Source organism: Phaseolus vulgaris, chromosome 9 (genome assembly GCF_000499845.2).
Source record: "Phaseolus vulgaris cultivar G19833 chromosome 9, P. vulgaris v2.0, whole genome shotgun sequence".
Classification (NCBI taxonomy): Eukaryota; Viridiplantae; Streptophyta; class Magnoliopsida; order Fabales; family Fabaceae; genus Phaseolus; species Phaseolus vulgaris.
The window spans coordinates 2,893,932-2,908,229 of NC_023751.2; the positions used below are offsets into that span (position 1 = coordinate 2,893,932).

The window sequence follows — 14,298 nt, forward strand, 5'->3', positions numbered from 1 at the left end:
GCCCAATCTTACCTCCCCCCCCCCCAAACACCAACATCCACTATCAATAATAACCCAACAATAACCACATCACCCCATTTGTCCTCCATCACAACTTCTCTGTTAAGTTCATCCATCCAAAACCTTGAGGACAAGGTTGCTCTGCAAGGGCCGACTATTGATACGAGACTCACAAGCACAAGGCCTATTAGAAGGACATCTAGGCCAATTTTGCTGATCAAAAAAAAATCTAGGCCCATTTGGTTAAAGGATTATATTTAGAAGGATATCTTTTGTCTTTTGTAGGGATTGGATCCCTTTTCTGTTAGAATTTTCTGTTATAGCTTTTCAGTATTTTCAGCACAGCTGTCTATGAGGACAAATAGTTTTTCAAAGGGTATTATATACCCCACTAGACTAGTAGAGTAGGCATGTTGTGATGGCATTTTCATGTGTTCTTCTTGAATCAAAGTAGAAAATAAGGTGCGGAAGCAATGGGTGAGATGATCAAGACCCTCCTAGGAGTTGTGTTGGCCTTGTAGGTGCATGATGAGTATGGTGTTTGAGTGGTTCGGCCAGCTCAAGGGAGAAGGTGAAAGGATTGAAGTTTAGAGCCTAGATTTCTAGGAGAAGTAAAGCTTGTGCACAAAAATGGCAGCATAACCTTACTCAATTAAACTTGCCAAATACAATGAGTTAGCCTTCCTATTTATAGGCTAGTTTGGGACGTAAATGATAAGCTACATTACAAGGAAAAGAAAACCAAAAATTAAATGTAAAACCTAAGCCATGTGCCATGTGCAATGACCGGCCACACTAACCTAGTTTCTAGAATGTTTCCTTCACAAAGTGCTTTCTACACTATCCTATCTACTAAGTACCCCTAATGGGCCTTTATGCAACAAAGCCTTCTTTTCCTAAACCGTAGCTTGGCTCATGTGTGTGTGAAGCTAGACGGTCTAGGACTCTTCATAGATGCTCCTTATGTAGCCATGGCTAGACGCTCCCTTGTGAAGCTAGACGCTCCATTTGGAAGACTAGACGCTCCTTTAAGAGGCTAGACGCTCCTTTGTGAAGCTAGTCTTAGTCTTTTGGCTTTCATAGTGTGGTGAGCTTGGCCCTCTTCCATCATCCCCTCCCTCTTGAAAAGGATTTGTCCTCAAATCCAATGCTTTTGCTTAGGGGAATGGTTGTGGCTGGATGGTGTCCATCATCTCCTCCTTCTTTTGAGAAGATCTATCCTCAGATCTTCAGGCTTGATCTCGGATAGCAGCATCTTGTTTCTTCAAAGCTTGTCCTCCTGGATCAAACGTCCACCTATAGAAATAATCAAATAAAGCATAGGTGTTAGTTTGCAAATTAATTTTACTAGGTTGCCATTGTTGTTTGTCTTTTGGTGTTGGCAACCTTGGACAAGATTTCTCTTTTAGGGGTTGTGTGTGGCCTCTAATCATCTTTTGTATTTTGAAATAGTCATTTGTGGTTACCTTCTCTTGAGGCATAAATCCTATAGGAGAGGGTAACAACTTAAAAGAAGAAAGATGATTGAGCTCACACATAACTTTAAAAGTAGAAGTAGTTTTGTGAACTACTTGATGGTATGTTTGCTCATCTCTAAAATTGTGTGTGCACTTCATGATTATTCTAGGCATAATAGAAAGAGCTATATTTTCAAAAATATTTTGACCATGCGTTTGAGGATGATAAGCATTTAAAGTGTGCAACTTAGTTGCAAGTTTTCCAAAGGAAATCCTCAATTCATGGTTTGCGAAAGTTGGAGCTCTATTCAATACTATGCTTGAAAATAAACCATGAAGATGTATCACTTCTCTAGAGAAGAGTCTATCCATAACCATGAAGATTGAATTAAAACCTTTTGTTGTCCTAGGGATTTTTAAAATGAAATTTGTATCTTCCCAAGGATCATTTGCAAAAGGTGAAGGAGTATAGAGTTCATGAGACTTCACTTTAGGTGTAGTTTGAAAACATGAGTTGTACTTAAAGTAATGTCTTTGAACCTCTTTTCTCATGGGTGACAAAAGTTTTCCTCTTAAAAGTTCTAGCGTTTGATCAACTTCCTTTTGTCCCATGAGTTCTCCTTCTTGATCTATGCAAGCTTCTTGTAAGGACTTTTCTTTTGTGTTCATGCTTGCAAGTGTTCCTTTACAAAAGGAAAGGCTAGGTTGTTCAACAAGAAGCATGTTTGTAAAGGTATTTTCAATATGCTTGACTTGTTGAATGACCTTGTGGGAAGGAACACTATTCTCCCACGCCTTTTGTTTCCCAAAATTTTTTTCTTTTTCTATTTTTTCTTCATCCCTTTTGTGTTTCATTTGTATTTGGTCTTTTACCACTTGGGAATGTGGTAAAGGGCTAAGTACAAACCTTTTATGCTTGTGGATAAAAGAAATCTCGTTAGTTAGACCATTATGTGAGGTTTTCTTATCAAATTGCCATGGTCTACCTAATAAGATGTGGCAAGCTTCCATAGGTACTACATCACATAAAACATTGTCTTTGTAGTTGCCTATAGAAAACTCGATTTCCACTTGTTTGTCTACACGTAGTTCTCCATCCTCATTGATCCATTGTAAATTGTAAGGTTGTGGATGAGGAACTACTTGTAGTTGTAATTTTTCAATCAATCTAGTGCTACAACAATTGCAGCATGACCCACCATCCACAATAAGAGAGCATATATTTTCTAAAACATTGCATCTAGTATGAAAAATGTTCTCTCGTTGTGTCTCAATGGGTGCACTAGGTTGATTGTGGAGGATTCTTTGAATCATCAATAAGTCCCCCTCCAAAGGATTTATCCTTTCTCCTTCCCCTTTTTCTTGGGTACTAGGTTCATCTTCACCACTTGTGTATTCATCTTTTCCTTTTAAAAACAAAACTCTTTGGTTTGGACATTGTGCTTGCACATGCCCTCTTCCAAAACATTTAAAACATTTGGTGTCCCTAGCACGGATGTATGGGGTGGAGGCATCTTTCACTAAGGGTTTGGTAGTTTCTTTGGATTCGTCTCTAGATGTACTACCCTCCCTTTTAAAGTCTTTCTTGGGATAAGAGTTGGAGTAAGAACCTACCCTTTGACTTGAAGTTTTGCGCAAATTTTGTTGTTCGACTTTAATGCAAAGTTGAACCAAATCATTCAAGTCTTGGTAGGGTAATAGTTCTACTCTATCCCTTATCTCAAGGTTGAGCCCACTTAGAAACCTAGATATGGTGGTGGTTTCTTCCTCTCTAATGGATGCTCTCATCATGTAGAGCTCCATTTTCTGCCTATACTCTTCCACACTTAAGTTCTTTTGTTGGAGTCTTTGGAGTTTGTCCATCAACTCCCTATGGTAGTAGGAAGGTATGTGACGACGTCTTAGGGCTCCCCTAAGGTCATTCCAATATTCTATGGAAGGCTCCCTATGAAGACGTCGGTCTCTCTCTAAAGAGGTCCACTGGCATTGCTTTGGAAACTAAGGGTTGCTAATGGTACCTTCCTTTCTTCACTCACCCTATGGCAAGCAAAGAGTTGCTCTACTTTCATCTCCCAATCTAGGTAGGCCTCTACATCTTCCTTACCATAGAAATGGGGTAGGTCTACCCTTACTTCCTTTGGGCTCTCTTGCTCCCTTTGTCTAGTTCTTCTAGGGGGTGGTTGGTAATAATCATTGATTCTACGGCTGCCCTCCCCTAGAGACTCAATACTTTGAGATGCATGAGTAAGCGTTTTTTTGGATTTTTGAGATTTTTGGGATTTCTCTTCTTGAGCTCTAGCCAACTCATTAATTTTGTTTTCATTCTCCAATTGTCTAAAAGAGATTAATTGTACCGCTTGGGATACCTCTTTTAAAAGGGTTTTCAAAGATTTTACTTCACTTTCCATAGACTTTGGAGAATGAGAAGAAGAAGACATGGCTAAAACTTTGTGTATATAGGTGTTTTACTTGGAGAAAGTTTAGGAAAGTTAGAGAATGGAGTTTTCCAGGTAAGGGAGGTGAGTCACAATGGACTACTTAAGTACCAAGCCTTTTCCTTGCCAAAAACTTTCCTCCAATGACTTCACACAAAATTTTCTCTTAGTAGAACACTTAGAACACAAGAAGTTGAGAAATCAAAAAGCAAGAAAACTATGTAAGCTAGATATGCAGCAAAGCTAGTCGGTATAGTACAAAATTAAACAATACTAAGCATGCAAAACGTTTCTACCAAAACAAAAGAAAAACAAGTTCAAACAAGCACAAATTACTAAGCAAAACTACTATGCTATTCGGCCCTAGGTGAGGCTTCTTGGACACTTTGAGCCCTTGAAGACACACTCACCGTCTAAAACGTAATTTAAAAGAGGTAATTAACAATAAACCAAGTTGTAAAGGAGATAAGAAAACCCCCTTTGTTGTTCCTCTTTTTGGTTAGTGCACTTTCTTTGTTGTCTTGATTGTTGATCTTCTAGGTGTTTGTAGTGTTTGTTTCAAGAAGCTTGTTTCGGCCTTAACTTGACTCCTCCTTAGAAAGTTGGCTTTAATTCTCCAATTTCCAGCACCTATTCACAAGGGTTTAACCTTAAACCAAGTCAATTTCCATGCACATAAGCACCAAGAGAGAATTAAATTCCAGCACCCAAAATGAGAGGTCAAGAAACAAAAGCAAGAAACAAATTTAATTGAAAGAAAGCAGTACCACCAAAAGGATTTATAATATGACAACTTAGAAAGAGATTCAAGAAATTAAAGCAAACAATTAAAGGTACTCAATAAAAGTTGGCACACAAAAGGAATTCCTAAAGAAAAGCACTAGATTAGATGACCAAATAAAAAAAACAGCACCACTGGAAAATGTTGTGGGCCAGAAAACGTGTTTGTTCCCCGATTTATGCTGAGCTGTAATTGTAAAATTTGTTTCTGAAATTTGGATGCAAGAAAATTCAGGATCTTATCTAAATTTTGGCTTTGGAATCACCTAAAACGCATGCACCATTTTTTTTTAATAATTTTTGCAAATTTGGTGTGCAGTTAGGCCAGCTGGAGCGCTCAAGATTTGCACTCTGATTTTGTAAGATTTATCATTTTTTTTCTGTTGCTTCTTTTGACCTCATTCTTTTTTTGTCTTTTCTATAACACTTTAAACTTGCATTTTCCAGAAAATCAGAATTTTCCTATGGGTGGAAAAAAAAATTTAAACAAAACAGCCCAGAACAGAGAGATGATACAGGGGAAATCTGGAAAACTGGAAGAAAACAGCAAGATAACCAAAATTAACACAATGGAAATGTAAGAATGGAAATTGTGTAAGAACTAAGACACAATTATGAACTCAAACTAAAAATAAAAAGCACCAAAGGATCAAAATAACAGCAGAAAAAAGCAATATAAAGAGACCCAAAAGCAAGAAACAATCAAGCCAATAATAGGACTACTAAGAATTGTTGACAAATATGGATTCACATGACTTGACACAACATTTATAGATTCAGAAAATAAAGACTCAAAGCATAAAATGAAGCAATTATAAGAAAGCAATAAGGACTCAATTTCCTAAAAGAAAAACAGCCACACAATGGTGTAAGGAATCCTATCACAAGCTGCACAGAATTTGTTCAAGATCAATTGAACAATTGTGCTTTGGTTGGATCTTCCATAAGCACACCAAGAACAATTTAAAATATAAAAACAGCAAGACAAGTAAGGAATTGAAATGACAAAGATGAAATAAAGAAGAACTGAAATTAAAAGACCAAGCTACTCATCTTGAAGAACCAAAAGCTCATGATACCAAATGATGGCATTTTCATGTGTTCTTCTTAAATCAAAGTAGAAAATAAGGTGCGGAAGCAATGGGTGAGATGATCAAGACCCTCCTAGGAGTTGTGTTGGCCTTGTAGGTGCATGATGAGTATGGTGTTTGAGTGGTTCGGCCAGCTCAAGGGAGAAGGTGAAAGGATTGAAGTTTAGAGCCTAGATTTCTAGGAGAAGTAAAGCTTGTGCACAAAAATGGCAGCATAACCTTACTCAATTAAACTTGCCAAATACAATGAGTTAGCCTTCCTATTTATAGGCTAGTTTGGGACGTAAATGATAAGCTACATTACAAGGAAAAGAAAACCAAAAATTAAATGTAAAACCTAAGCCATGTGCCATGTGCAATGACCGGCCACACTAACCTAGTTTCTAGAATGTTTCCTTCACAAAGTGCTTTCTACACTATCCTATCTACTAAGTACCCCTAATGGGCCTTTATGCAACAAAGCCTTCTTTTCCTAAACCGTAGCTTGGCTCATGTGTGTGTGAAGCTAGACGGTCTAGGACTCTTCATAGATGCTCCTTATGTAGCCATGGCTAGACGCTCCCTTGTGAAGCTAGACGCTCCATTTGGAAGACTAGACGCTCCTTTGAGAGGCTAGACGCTCCTTTGTGAAGCTAGTCTTAGTCTTTTGGCTTTCATAGTGTGGTGAGCTTGGCCCTCTTCCATCATGTTGTTGGTTATGTTATTTTTATCCTAGAAAAGTTGTTTTTATTCTGATATATCTCTATCCCAACACTTATTTTTCTAGTTTTCTTTGTGTTCTTCCCCTTCCCCGCTCCATCACCGTATCAACCACAAATGAGTCTCAATAATAAGGAAAAGAAAAGAGGAAAGAAACAGGAAAAATTCTAAAATAAATTAAACAAATGTCATACTCATTCTTCATGATTATTTGAAACACATGTATCAAAGTTTGATGTCACCACAGGTTTGTGATTTTAAGTTTACACAAATATCACACAAAAAAATATATTATATATCTTATTCATATTAGGAAACTCCAATATTGAATAAGCATACACCAAAGACAACTCTTTTATTTTTATTTTTTTTTAACATGTGGATCCTAAGAAATCTCATGATTACCTTAACAATTGTAGCATGCTCAACATAATAACCAGATTTAATTACTTATTTAACTATAAATAAGTTTTGATCTTTTAATTTTTATTTTTTAAATTAATGTACTGTAGATTTTATACACATCATTCTTAGATTTCTTTTAATCTTTTATATGTATTATATTAAACAAAGAATTAAGAAACAGAGAAAAACTTTCAAAACACAATAATAAAAAAAGGTGTCAAAACACATGCATCAACCTGTGATCCTCGGAATTATGACCCTGAACATGGCACCAAAATATCATGTACTTTTGACTGATAAATGTATTTATGAAAACTAACCAAGAAAAAATAACCCAACTATGAATTTAAGGAGAGTGGAGTGAGCAGAGTCAAACCAAGTATATCAGCACCTCTTAAAAACATAACACAAAACGTAAAGTTAAAACAAACAGAAAGCAAACATCTTCCTTCTCTTCTTTTCTATTTTCTTTTTTTGTTGCACCATGTTTACTCTACTATACATTTCTAGTACTGAACAAGTACTAATTAGTTCACTTCTCACAAACTCTCACAAGAATTAAATACCAAAAATTATGTAAAATAATTGCAAAACTATTTAACAAAAGTGGATGACCAAAAATCATTTTTTGGAATGGAAACAAGATAGAAGCAAGATTGATGAAACCACCATTGCCGGTGAAAAAGACTCTAATAAGTGTATGAAATAATGGTTATATCAAATGTACCTAACACTCTTATCATATGTCTTAGGCTAGAGTTCATTCCATTTTCATTTTTGTTAAACATCAAATAACCACTTCCATCTATGTTGTAAGCAATATTGTGTACAATAACAAAATACGAGAAAAATCACAAACAGATCTACACAAGATACAAAACAGAGAGACGTGAGACACCAAATTCGTGAAATGTATTGTAGTTTCCAAAACGAAAAACGCAATTCTGGAACAAAAACACAACTAAGAGTTTAGAAATGTGAATGGAAAACGAAAACGCACCACAATTTGTTCAGAAAATCAAACAACCCACTAAGACTTAACTAGTGAAGTGATCTAGGACGTGAGAAATAGGAAAAGTGAAAACCAATTTTAAAAAACTAAATAAGACAAAAGGAAAACGCATGGAAAATATTGGTTGAGAGATGAAATTTTGAAGGGTTAGAAATGATTTACCTTCGGAAAGATTTGCAAATCCTCACGCGAGCAACGAAGTTGGATTTAACAAAACGAAACACTCGTAGAGCTAGTTTCTTGAAGAAGGAAGAAGAGTGTAGAAAAGACTAAATAAAGAGTAGTAAACAGTCAAAATAACAGTACACCGAAATTTCTGAAAAATAAAATAAAGTAAGACTTACCATAAGTTTAAAAAACCTTTTTTTTTACTTAAATGCATAGTAGAGGTTAACCTCTATTAATAACATCTATTAATAAACCTATGTTAAAAAAAAAAAATGAGGCATTAATTTATTTTGAAAAAATAAAACTAAATATTACCTTACTTTTAGGTTTTCACACTTAAATCATGACGTCAAATATAGTTTCATGCTGCAATATTATTATTGTTATTATTAGTTTTTAAAATTTTTCTAAAATATTAATTCATTTTTAAGGTTAAAATTGGCATTCGATATTTAAAATTATATAGTTGTTATTTATACCAAGGATCACTTAGTGAAAAAGTATACAATTTTTTTTCACTAAAATGAATTCAAATATAGCATTTATTTAACTCAAATAAAAATTGTTTTTTTACAAAACACGAGATGAGGGTCATTTAAATATTTATATGATAAAAGTAATGTAGTTTTACATGATATATTTGTATGGGTATCTTGTAATTATGCGATCTTAAAGGTCCCTTTGGCCATGTAACTTGAGCTTTATTAAATATTGGCCTATTTGTTTGTGAAGTTTTGCATTTTTATCCAGAAAAAATAATGAATCTCCATATATGTCCCATATTACTATTATCTTTGACCCTTCTAGTGGCTGGCAAAAAGAAGCACCATGGATGGATAGATAATGAAGAGAAAAGCACTTACCCTTATGGGACGATGAGTGCATTCTCCATTATGGAGTTGTGTAAGTATCATAATGATGGATAATTAGACATTACCATTCATCTAGAGTCTACTAAGTTGATTCAACAAGTTATTATAAACATATATTCGAATTTTACTAATAAAAATACATAACATTAGAGTTAGAGTTTTGCAAAATATATATATATATATATATATATATATATTTTGAAGTTGGACGATAATTAATTATGCAAAGTTGTATGAAGTGTTTAATTTTATTAAAGAAATAATAATTATCAAATTATAATTATTATATGATATTGTTTTTAATTATATATAATTAATTTAATAATGATAAAATTCAATTAGTAGATATATTTAATTATATGTAATTTGGAGAAAGAAAATATTTATACATTAAGTGTTGTAAATATACACCTAACATAATAAAAACTTCTTCTTTTTTACCATCTTCTTACATAAAATTTTCTTATAAATTTTCACGTACTTTTAGTAAAAAAAAAAACAATATGAAATTTATATTATTTATTACAAAAATAATAGTATTCCTTATTTAAGCTAGTGAAAATATTAAGCATTCCTTTGGATAAGAAATTATGAGTTCAATCTCAACATCGTTTGTGTAACAGAAAACATATCTCGCGTTAATGTCTCACTATATTTTGGGAAATTTGTTTATCAACCATTAAACGAAAAGATATTTGAAGAACATAAAATATTATCATTGTATATTTATAAATTATGTTAATTAATTTTTAATTTAACCTTTTCACATTTCTTTATCTAATATATATTTTAGTATCCGTACCGTAAGTGCATTTAACTATTAATTTATTATTAATTTACGATGATGGTGAGAAACAAGTGAAAAAACGTATAAAAGGCCACAGTGTTGGGATTGGGTTGGGTTAAGTTAGGGCGTAGAGCGTAGAGTATAGAGTAGAGAAGTGTATACACCGTATGTATATGTACTTGTATATATTGATAAACAGGAATCGAAGCAATTACAAATAAAACACAAAATCAAACGGCTCCATTTTCCAACTTCTCTTCTTCCTTCTTCACCTTTCGTCACATTCTCTTATTTCTCTATAAACTCATATCAGTTTCTGATTTTACACTATTCGTCCTTCTTTATCTCACACTACACAGGTATTTCACTTTTCTCACTTCATTTTATTTCCGCGAGTTTAATTAAATTCAACAAGGTTCTCTGTTCGTTATTGTTAGCGTCCGTTTTCTTGAGTTCCATGTTGCAAAGCGATCTTTATTTTACTTCGCCCTAATTCGAGTTGTGTGCTGTTTAGAGTCAACAACGCAAACGAAACGCGTTTTTTTTCTCAGCTTCCACGTGTGTTTGCAATTTCAATTTAAATCAGCAGGCAATCGATTATTGTGTACTTCATGGACCTCGTTTGGCTTTGGTTTTTCAATTTGCGCTGGAAAAAGTGATGTTTACCATTGAGAAACCTACCGTTATGTGAATATACGCCTTTAATTTGTGTTGACCCTAGTTTTATGCATTCTCCTCTTCGAAATGAAATTCGTTGTAATCAAATTTGTGCGTTTTCTCTCATGTTAAAGCAAGTTTCATTAGAGATGGGTATATCTTTTAGACTCACAATTCTTCTTAAGTTTCAGTTTCTGGGAAGTCTTGGAAGCTATCTTGTTTGACTTAACCGATTATCATTTTTTTCCATGGCAGGGATACACAATGATAGGATCTTTTATTACGAGGGTACTTGTGTATGTTCATGCTGTACTAAATCTCTGATAATTTTGTATGATGGGGTTTTCCTGTAATTTTCAAGATTGATTGAATTTGTATATTTCCATCTACTTGTTGATAGGATGGTTTTTGGCTATGCCTTCCCAGCCTATGAGTGCTATAAGGCAGTTGAAAAGAATAGACCAGAAATTGAGCAACTTCGCTTTTGGTGCCAGTACTGGTAGATTGGACATCCACCATCGGCATAAAACTTGTACATTACTGTTGGTAAATGCAATATTAATTCTTTTTGCACCCTATTGTGTTGCAGGATTTTGGTAGCTGTTTTGACTGTATGTGAGCGGATTGGTGATACTTTTATTTCTTGGTAATGAATAGTATCTTTGAACGGAGCAGAGAATGCTATGTCTTTTCTGTAATTATAAAAAGAAAAAGTTTATTGTGCTTTCTTATTAAATAAGCAGCTTATTCTTCTTGAAGGGTCCCAATGTATAGTGAAGCTAAGTTGGCATTTTTCATATTCTTGTGGTACCCGAAAACTAAGGTATGAAATTAACTACTATGGTTGAATCTGTATTGCTCTATCATTGTCTCTCTTCAACTTGATGGTTGAATTTAATATCATTACCTGTTTTAGGGAACAACATATGTGTATGATTCCTTCTTTAGACCGTATGTTGCAAAACACGAGACAGAAATTGATCGCAACTTATTGGAACTAAGGACAAGGGCAGGAGACATCGCTGTTTTGTATTGGCAAAAAGCTTCTAGCTATGGCCAGACTAGAGTATTTGACATTTTGCAGTATGTTGCTGCACAATCAACAACTTCGTCACGCCCTGTTCAGGTAGTTGTTTAGCTTATCTTAGCTTGTCTGCTGTTATATTCGACTTGTGGCTAGCTATACTGAAATTTATATGTACATAAATTTATGCTTTTTCTATATCATCAGACTTGGTTTGTGCTTGATTCCGCATATTCTGGAGAAGCATTCGGATAGTATTTTTGTCAACTTCATAAGAGAATTTGTTGGAAATAAAATTAACTGAGAAATAAGCTTTTCCAAATCCCGAGCTTGGTTTGCTCTGCTTACCCTTCATTCTTTTGTTGTTTAATTCCAGGACACACACACACATACACACACATATATATATATATATATATATATATATATATATATATATATATATATTAACATGTTTTAGTACATAACTATATATAGTATATAGATGTGCATGCCAGCTCCGAATTCACATCTTAATGGCAGTTATACTAATTATTATAGGAGGGAGATATATTTTGCAAATGTAAAGAATTGCTTTACAATGGTGTTTCTGCTATTGCTTTCCACGTTGTCATATTGATCAATTATCTCTAAATTGTTGAGTATTGTTTGATACTTGATTTACTAGCTCATATCTGGAAAGAGGATTGTTCTAAGAAAAAATAATCACGCTTATTTTTTTAAAGCTTTTTCAAAAAAAAAGTAGGGTGAGAACATAAGCGATTATTTTTCCAAAATAAGTTAATTTATTGTTTTCCTTTGCTGTATCAAATGCCATCTCCATGGTCTTTATCCCATTTCCTTGCCGTGCTTACTCACGCACATTAAACACATTCTCTTCAATTTCACAGCAACCACCAACTGCGGGTAGTAGCCAACCAGCGGCTGCAACAGAACCACAAGCTGAAGATCCACCTTCTACTTCTAACACATCAAGTCAGCTCCAGAAAGAAGTAGCAGAGGAACAACAAGTGCCTAAAGCACCCTCTACTGTAGCAGGTTTAAAGAGTCAGAAGTCCAATTCTATGCCTGAAAATACCAACCAATCCGTACCTGCCGAGGAAGAGTCAATGCAGACTGTACCAATAGCACCTTCATCCTCTTCTGCAAATGAAAATGAGAACCCTCCCTTGGAAGATACCATAATGGAAGAAAGTATTAGGGTTACACGAGGTAGACTAAGAAAAAATCGATCGGCTGGAATCCGTTAGGACTGCAATAGTTCCAACTTTTAGCCTGAAAAACATGGGTAGGTGGACAATGGTGGGTGTCCAACCCAATTGTAAAATTTTATGTAAATCACTTGCCTCAGTTTCATTCCATCTATTGCCAAATTTTTTTCTTGCGAATAATTTTATTTTTTTGACCAACTTTGTGGATATACTGAAGGATCATGATATGTTGACACAGTCTCTCAATAAACACACATTTGACAAACTAAAACGTGTGGCTTAAGCAGATGACGTGGCAATTGAAGTAAAAAATCGAAATAGAAATCTAATTGAAATAGAATGAAGTTGGTTGAAGTGATCATTGACTATATACAATTTATTCGTTTTTAAATGAAATAACTTTCCGAACAATTTAATTGTCTGGTACATGGACTAAATGCAGGATTGAATATCCAAATGATATAAATACACTTACTAGAAAAGAGGATAAACTCTTATACAATATAATGTTTAAATTCAATTTTTTTAATAAACTTAATAGAAAAGCGTGTCACCAGAAAATAGAGAATATATTTTGTACGAAAATGATTGAGTATATGTACATGTTTTGGATAAAATACTTCATTCATTTTTTCATGACTTTTTCTTAATAAAACTTTGGATCACAATTGCATTCCAACACACATATGTATAATCATTATTCTTTATTTATTTTTAATAAAATAAATAAAGAATACTAATGCCCAGAGAGTAAGACAAGCTTCCTAATGCCGAGAGAGTACTAAAATCAGGAGAAAAGTACCATATAGGTGTTCATTGGGTGATTTATTTTGAAGAAAATGAGATAGTACTCTTTTATGAGGTTGAGCATGAAGGACATGTGACCAAAACATTTTTTGGAAGCTTTGATTGAAACGTCAAGGCTCCTCTTATTGAGAAAGTGTTTGTGGCAGTGTTGCACGCAGGTAGAATTTGTTCAAACCCAGGCATAATCTGTTTGCTTTATATTTTAATTAAAAAAACTCAATATTAGTATGATTGATACGATTTTAATCCCAGCTGATAGCTGATAGTTATATTAATTATATTGTTTTTGTTTCTATTTGTAGTTGCTTTGTGTGGTGTTGAATTTAAAGGTCTTCAGACATATTTGATTTTATTTTATGTTTAATTTTGAATATTATAGGTTATGAAATTTATAAGTGAAGTTTAATTTCGAATATTATATGTTATAACATTTATAAGTGAGGTTTAATTTTCAATATTATGAATTTATGAATATTATACTATTTTATGTTTAATATTGCTTAATATGTTATATTAAAATTAATTGAACTTTGAAGCACTACTTTCATTAGTTCAAGGATCGGTTCAATTTTAGAAATTCTATTTGAATCTTTCATCTAACATTCTGCCTAGTATGTGGATGCTATGTGTTTTCATTGACTTAACTCCTCTTGTTTAATGATTCTTGGTTTGGATTTCACAACTTTATATGTTATTGATCCATATTGTATGTCTTTTTGCAGGAGGAAGGCATCCAAGGAATCATGAAGGCATACACAAGTGCCCTGCTTAACGTTTCCCTTGCAGGACCAACTCTTTTTGGACCTTTCATAAGCAAGTTGCACTGATTACAAGTTCAATGTCACAGATTTTAGATGCGGAAAAAGGAGAGAGGGTTGAACTTGTAAATCAAA

At 33.9% G+C, this 14,298-nt stretch overlaps 2 protein-coding genes across 4 annotated transcripts; one reads left to right on the forward strand and one right to left on the reverse strand.

Annotated features, from left to right (window-relative positions):
• Positions 1 to 640: 640 nt before the first annotated feature.
• Positions 641 to 8,121, reverse strand: LOC137822756 (uncharacterized). Its single transcript, XM_068627746.1, has 2 exons — positions 8,042 to 8,121; positions 641 to 4,522 (listed from the first exon to the last, which is right to left on the reverse strand). The coding sequence occupies exon 2, from the start codon at positions 3,318 to 3,320 to the stop codon at positions 1,230 to 1,232; it is 2,091 nt and encodes a 696-aa protein (XP_068483847.1). The 5' UTR covers positions 3,321 to 4,522; positions 8,042 to 8,121; the 3' UTR covers positions 641 to 1,229.
• A 1,692-nt stretch (positions 8,122 to 9,813) lies between these two features.
• LOC137821901 (putative HVA22-like protein g) lies at positions 9,814 to 12,869 on the forward strand. 3 transcript variants are annotated; one of them, XM_068626695.1, is made up of 7 exons: positions 9,814 to 10,065; positions 10,619 to 10,659; positions 10,764 to 10,862; positions 10,953 to 11,009; positions 11,123 to 11,186; positions 11,280 to 11,489; positions 12,278 to 12,869. In XM_068626695.1, the coding sequence occupies exons 2-7, from the start codon at positions 10,628 to 10,630 to the stop codon at positions 12,635 to 12,637; spliced, it is 822 nt and encodes a 273-aa protein (XP_068482796.1). In that variant the 5' UTR covers positions 9,814 to 10,065; positions 10,619 to 10,627; the 3' UTR covers positions 12,638 to 12,869. The 3 variants fall into 3 exon arrangements, with proteins under 3 accessions (XP_068482796.1, XP_068482798.1, XP_068482797.1); XM_068626697.1 differs by having other exon boundaries at positions 9,920 to 10,065; positions 10,619 to 10,651; XM_068626696.1 differs by lacking the exon at positions 9,814 to 10,065 and adding an exon at positions 10,311 to 10,516.
• The last annotated feature ends 1,429 nt before the right edge of the window (positions 12,870 to 14,298 follow it).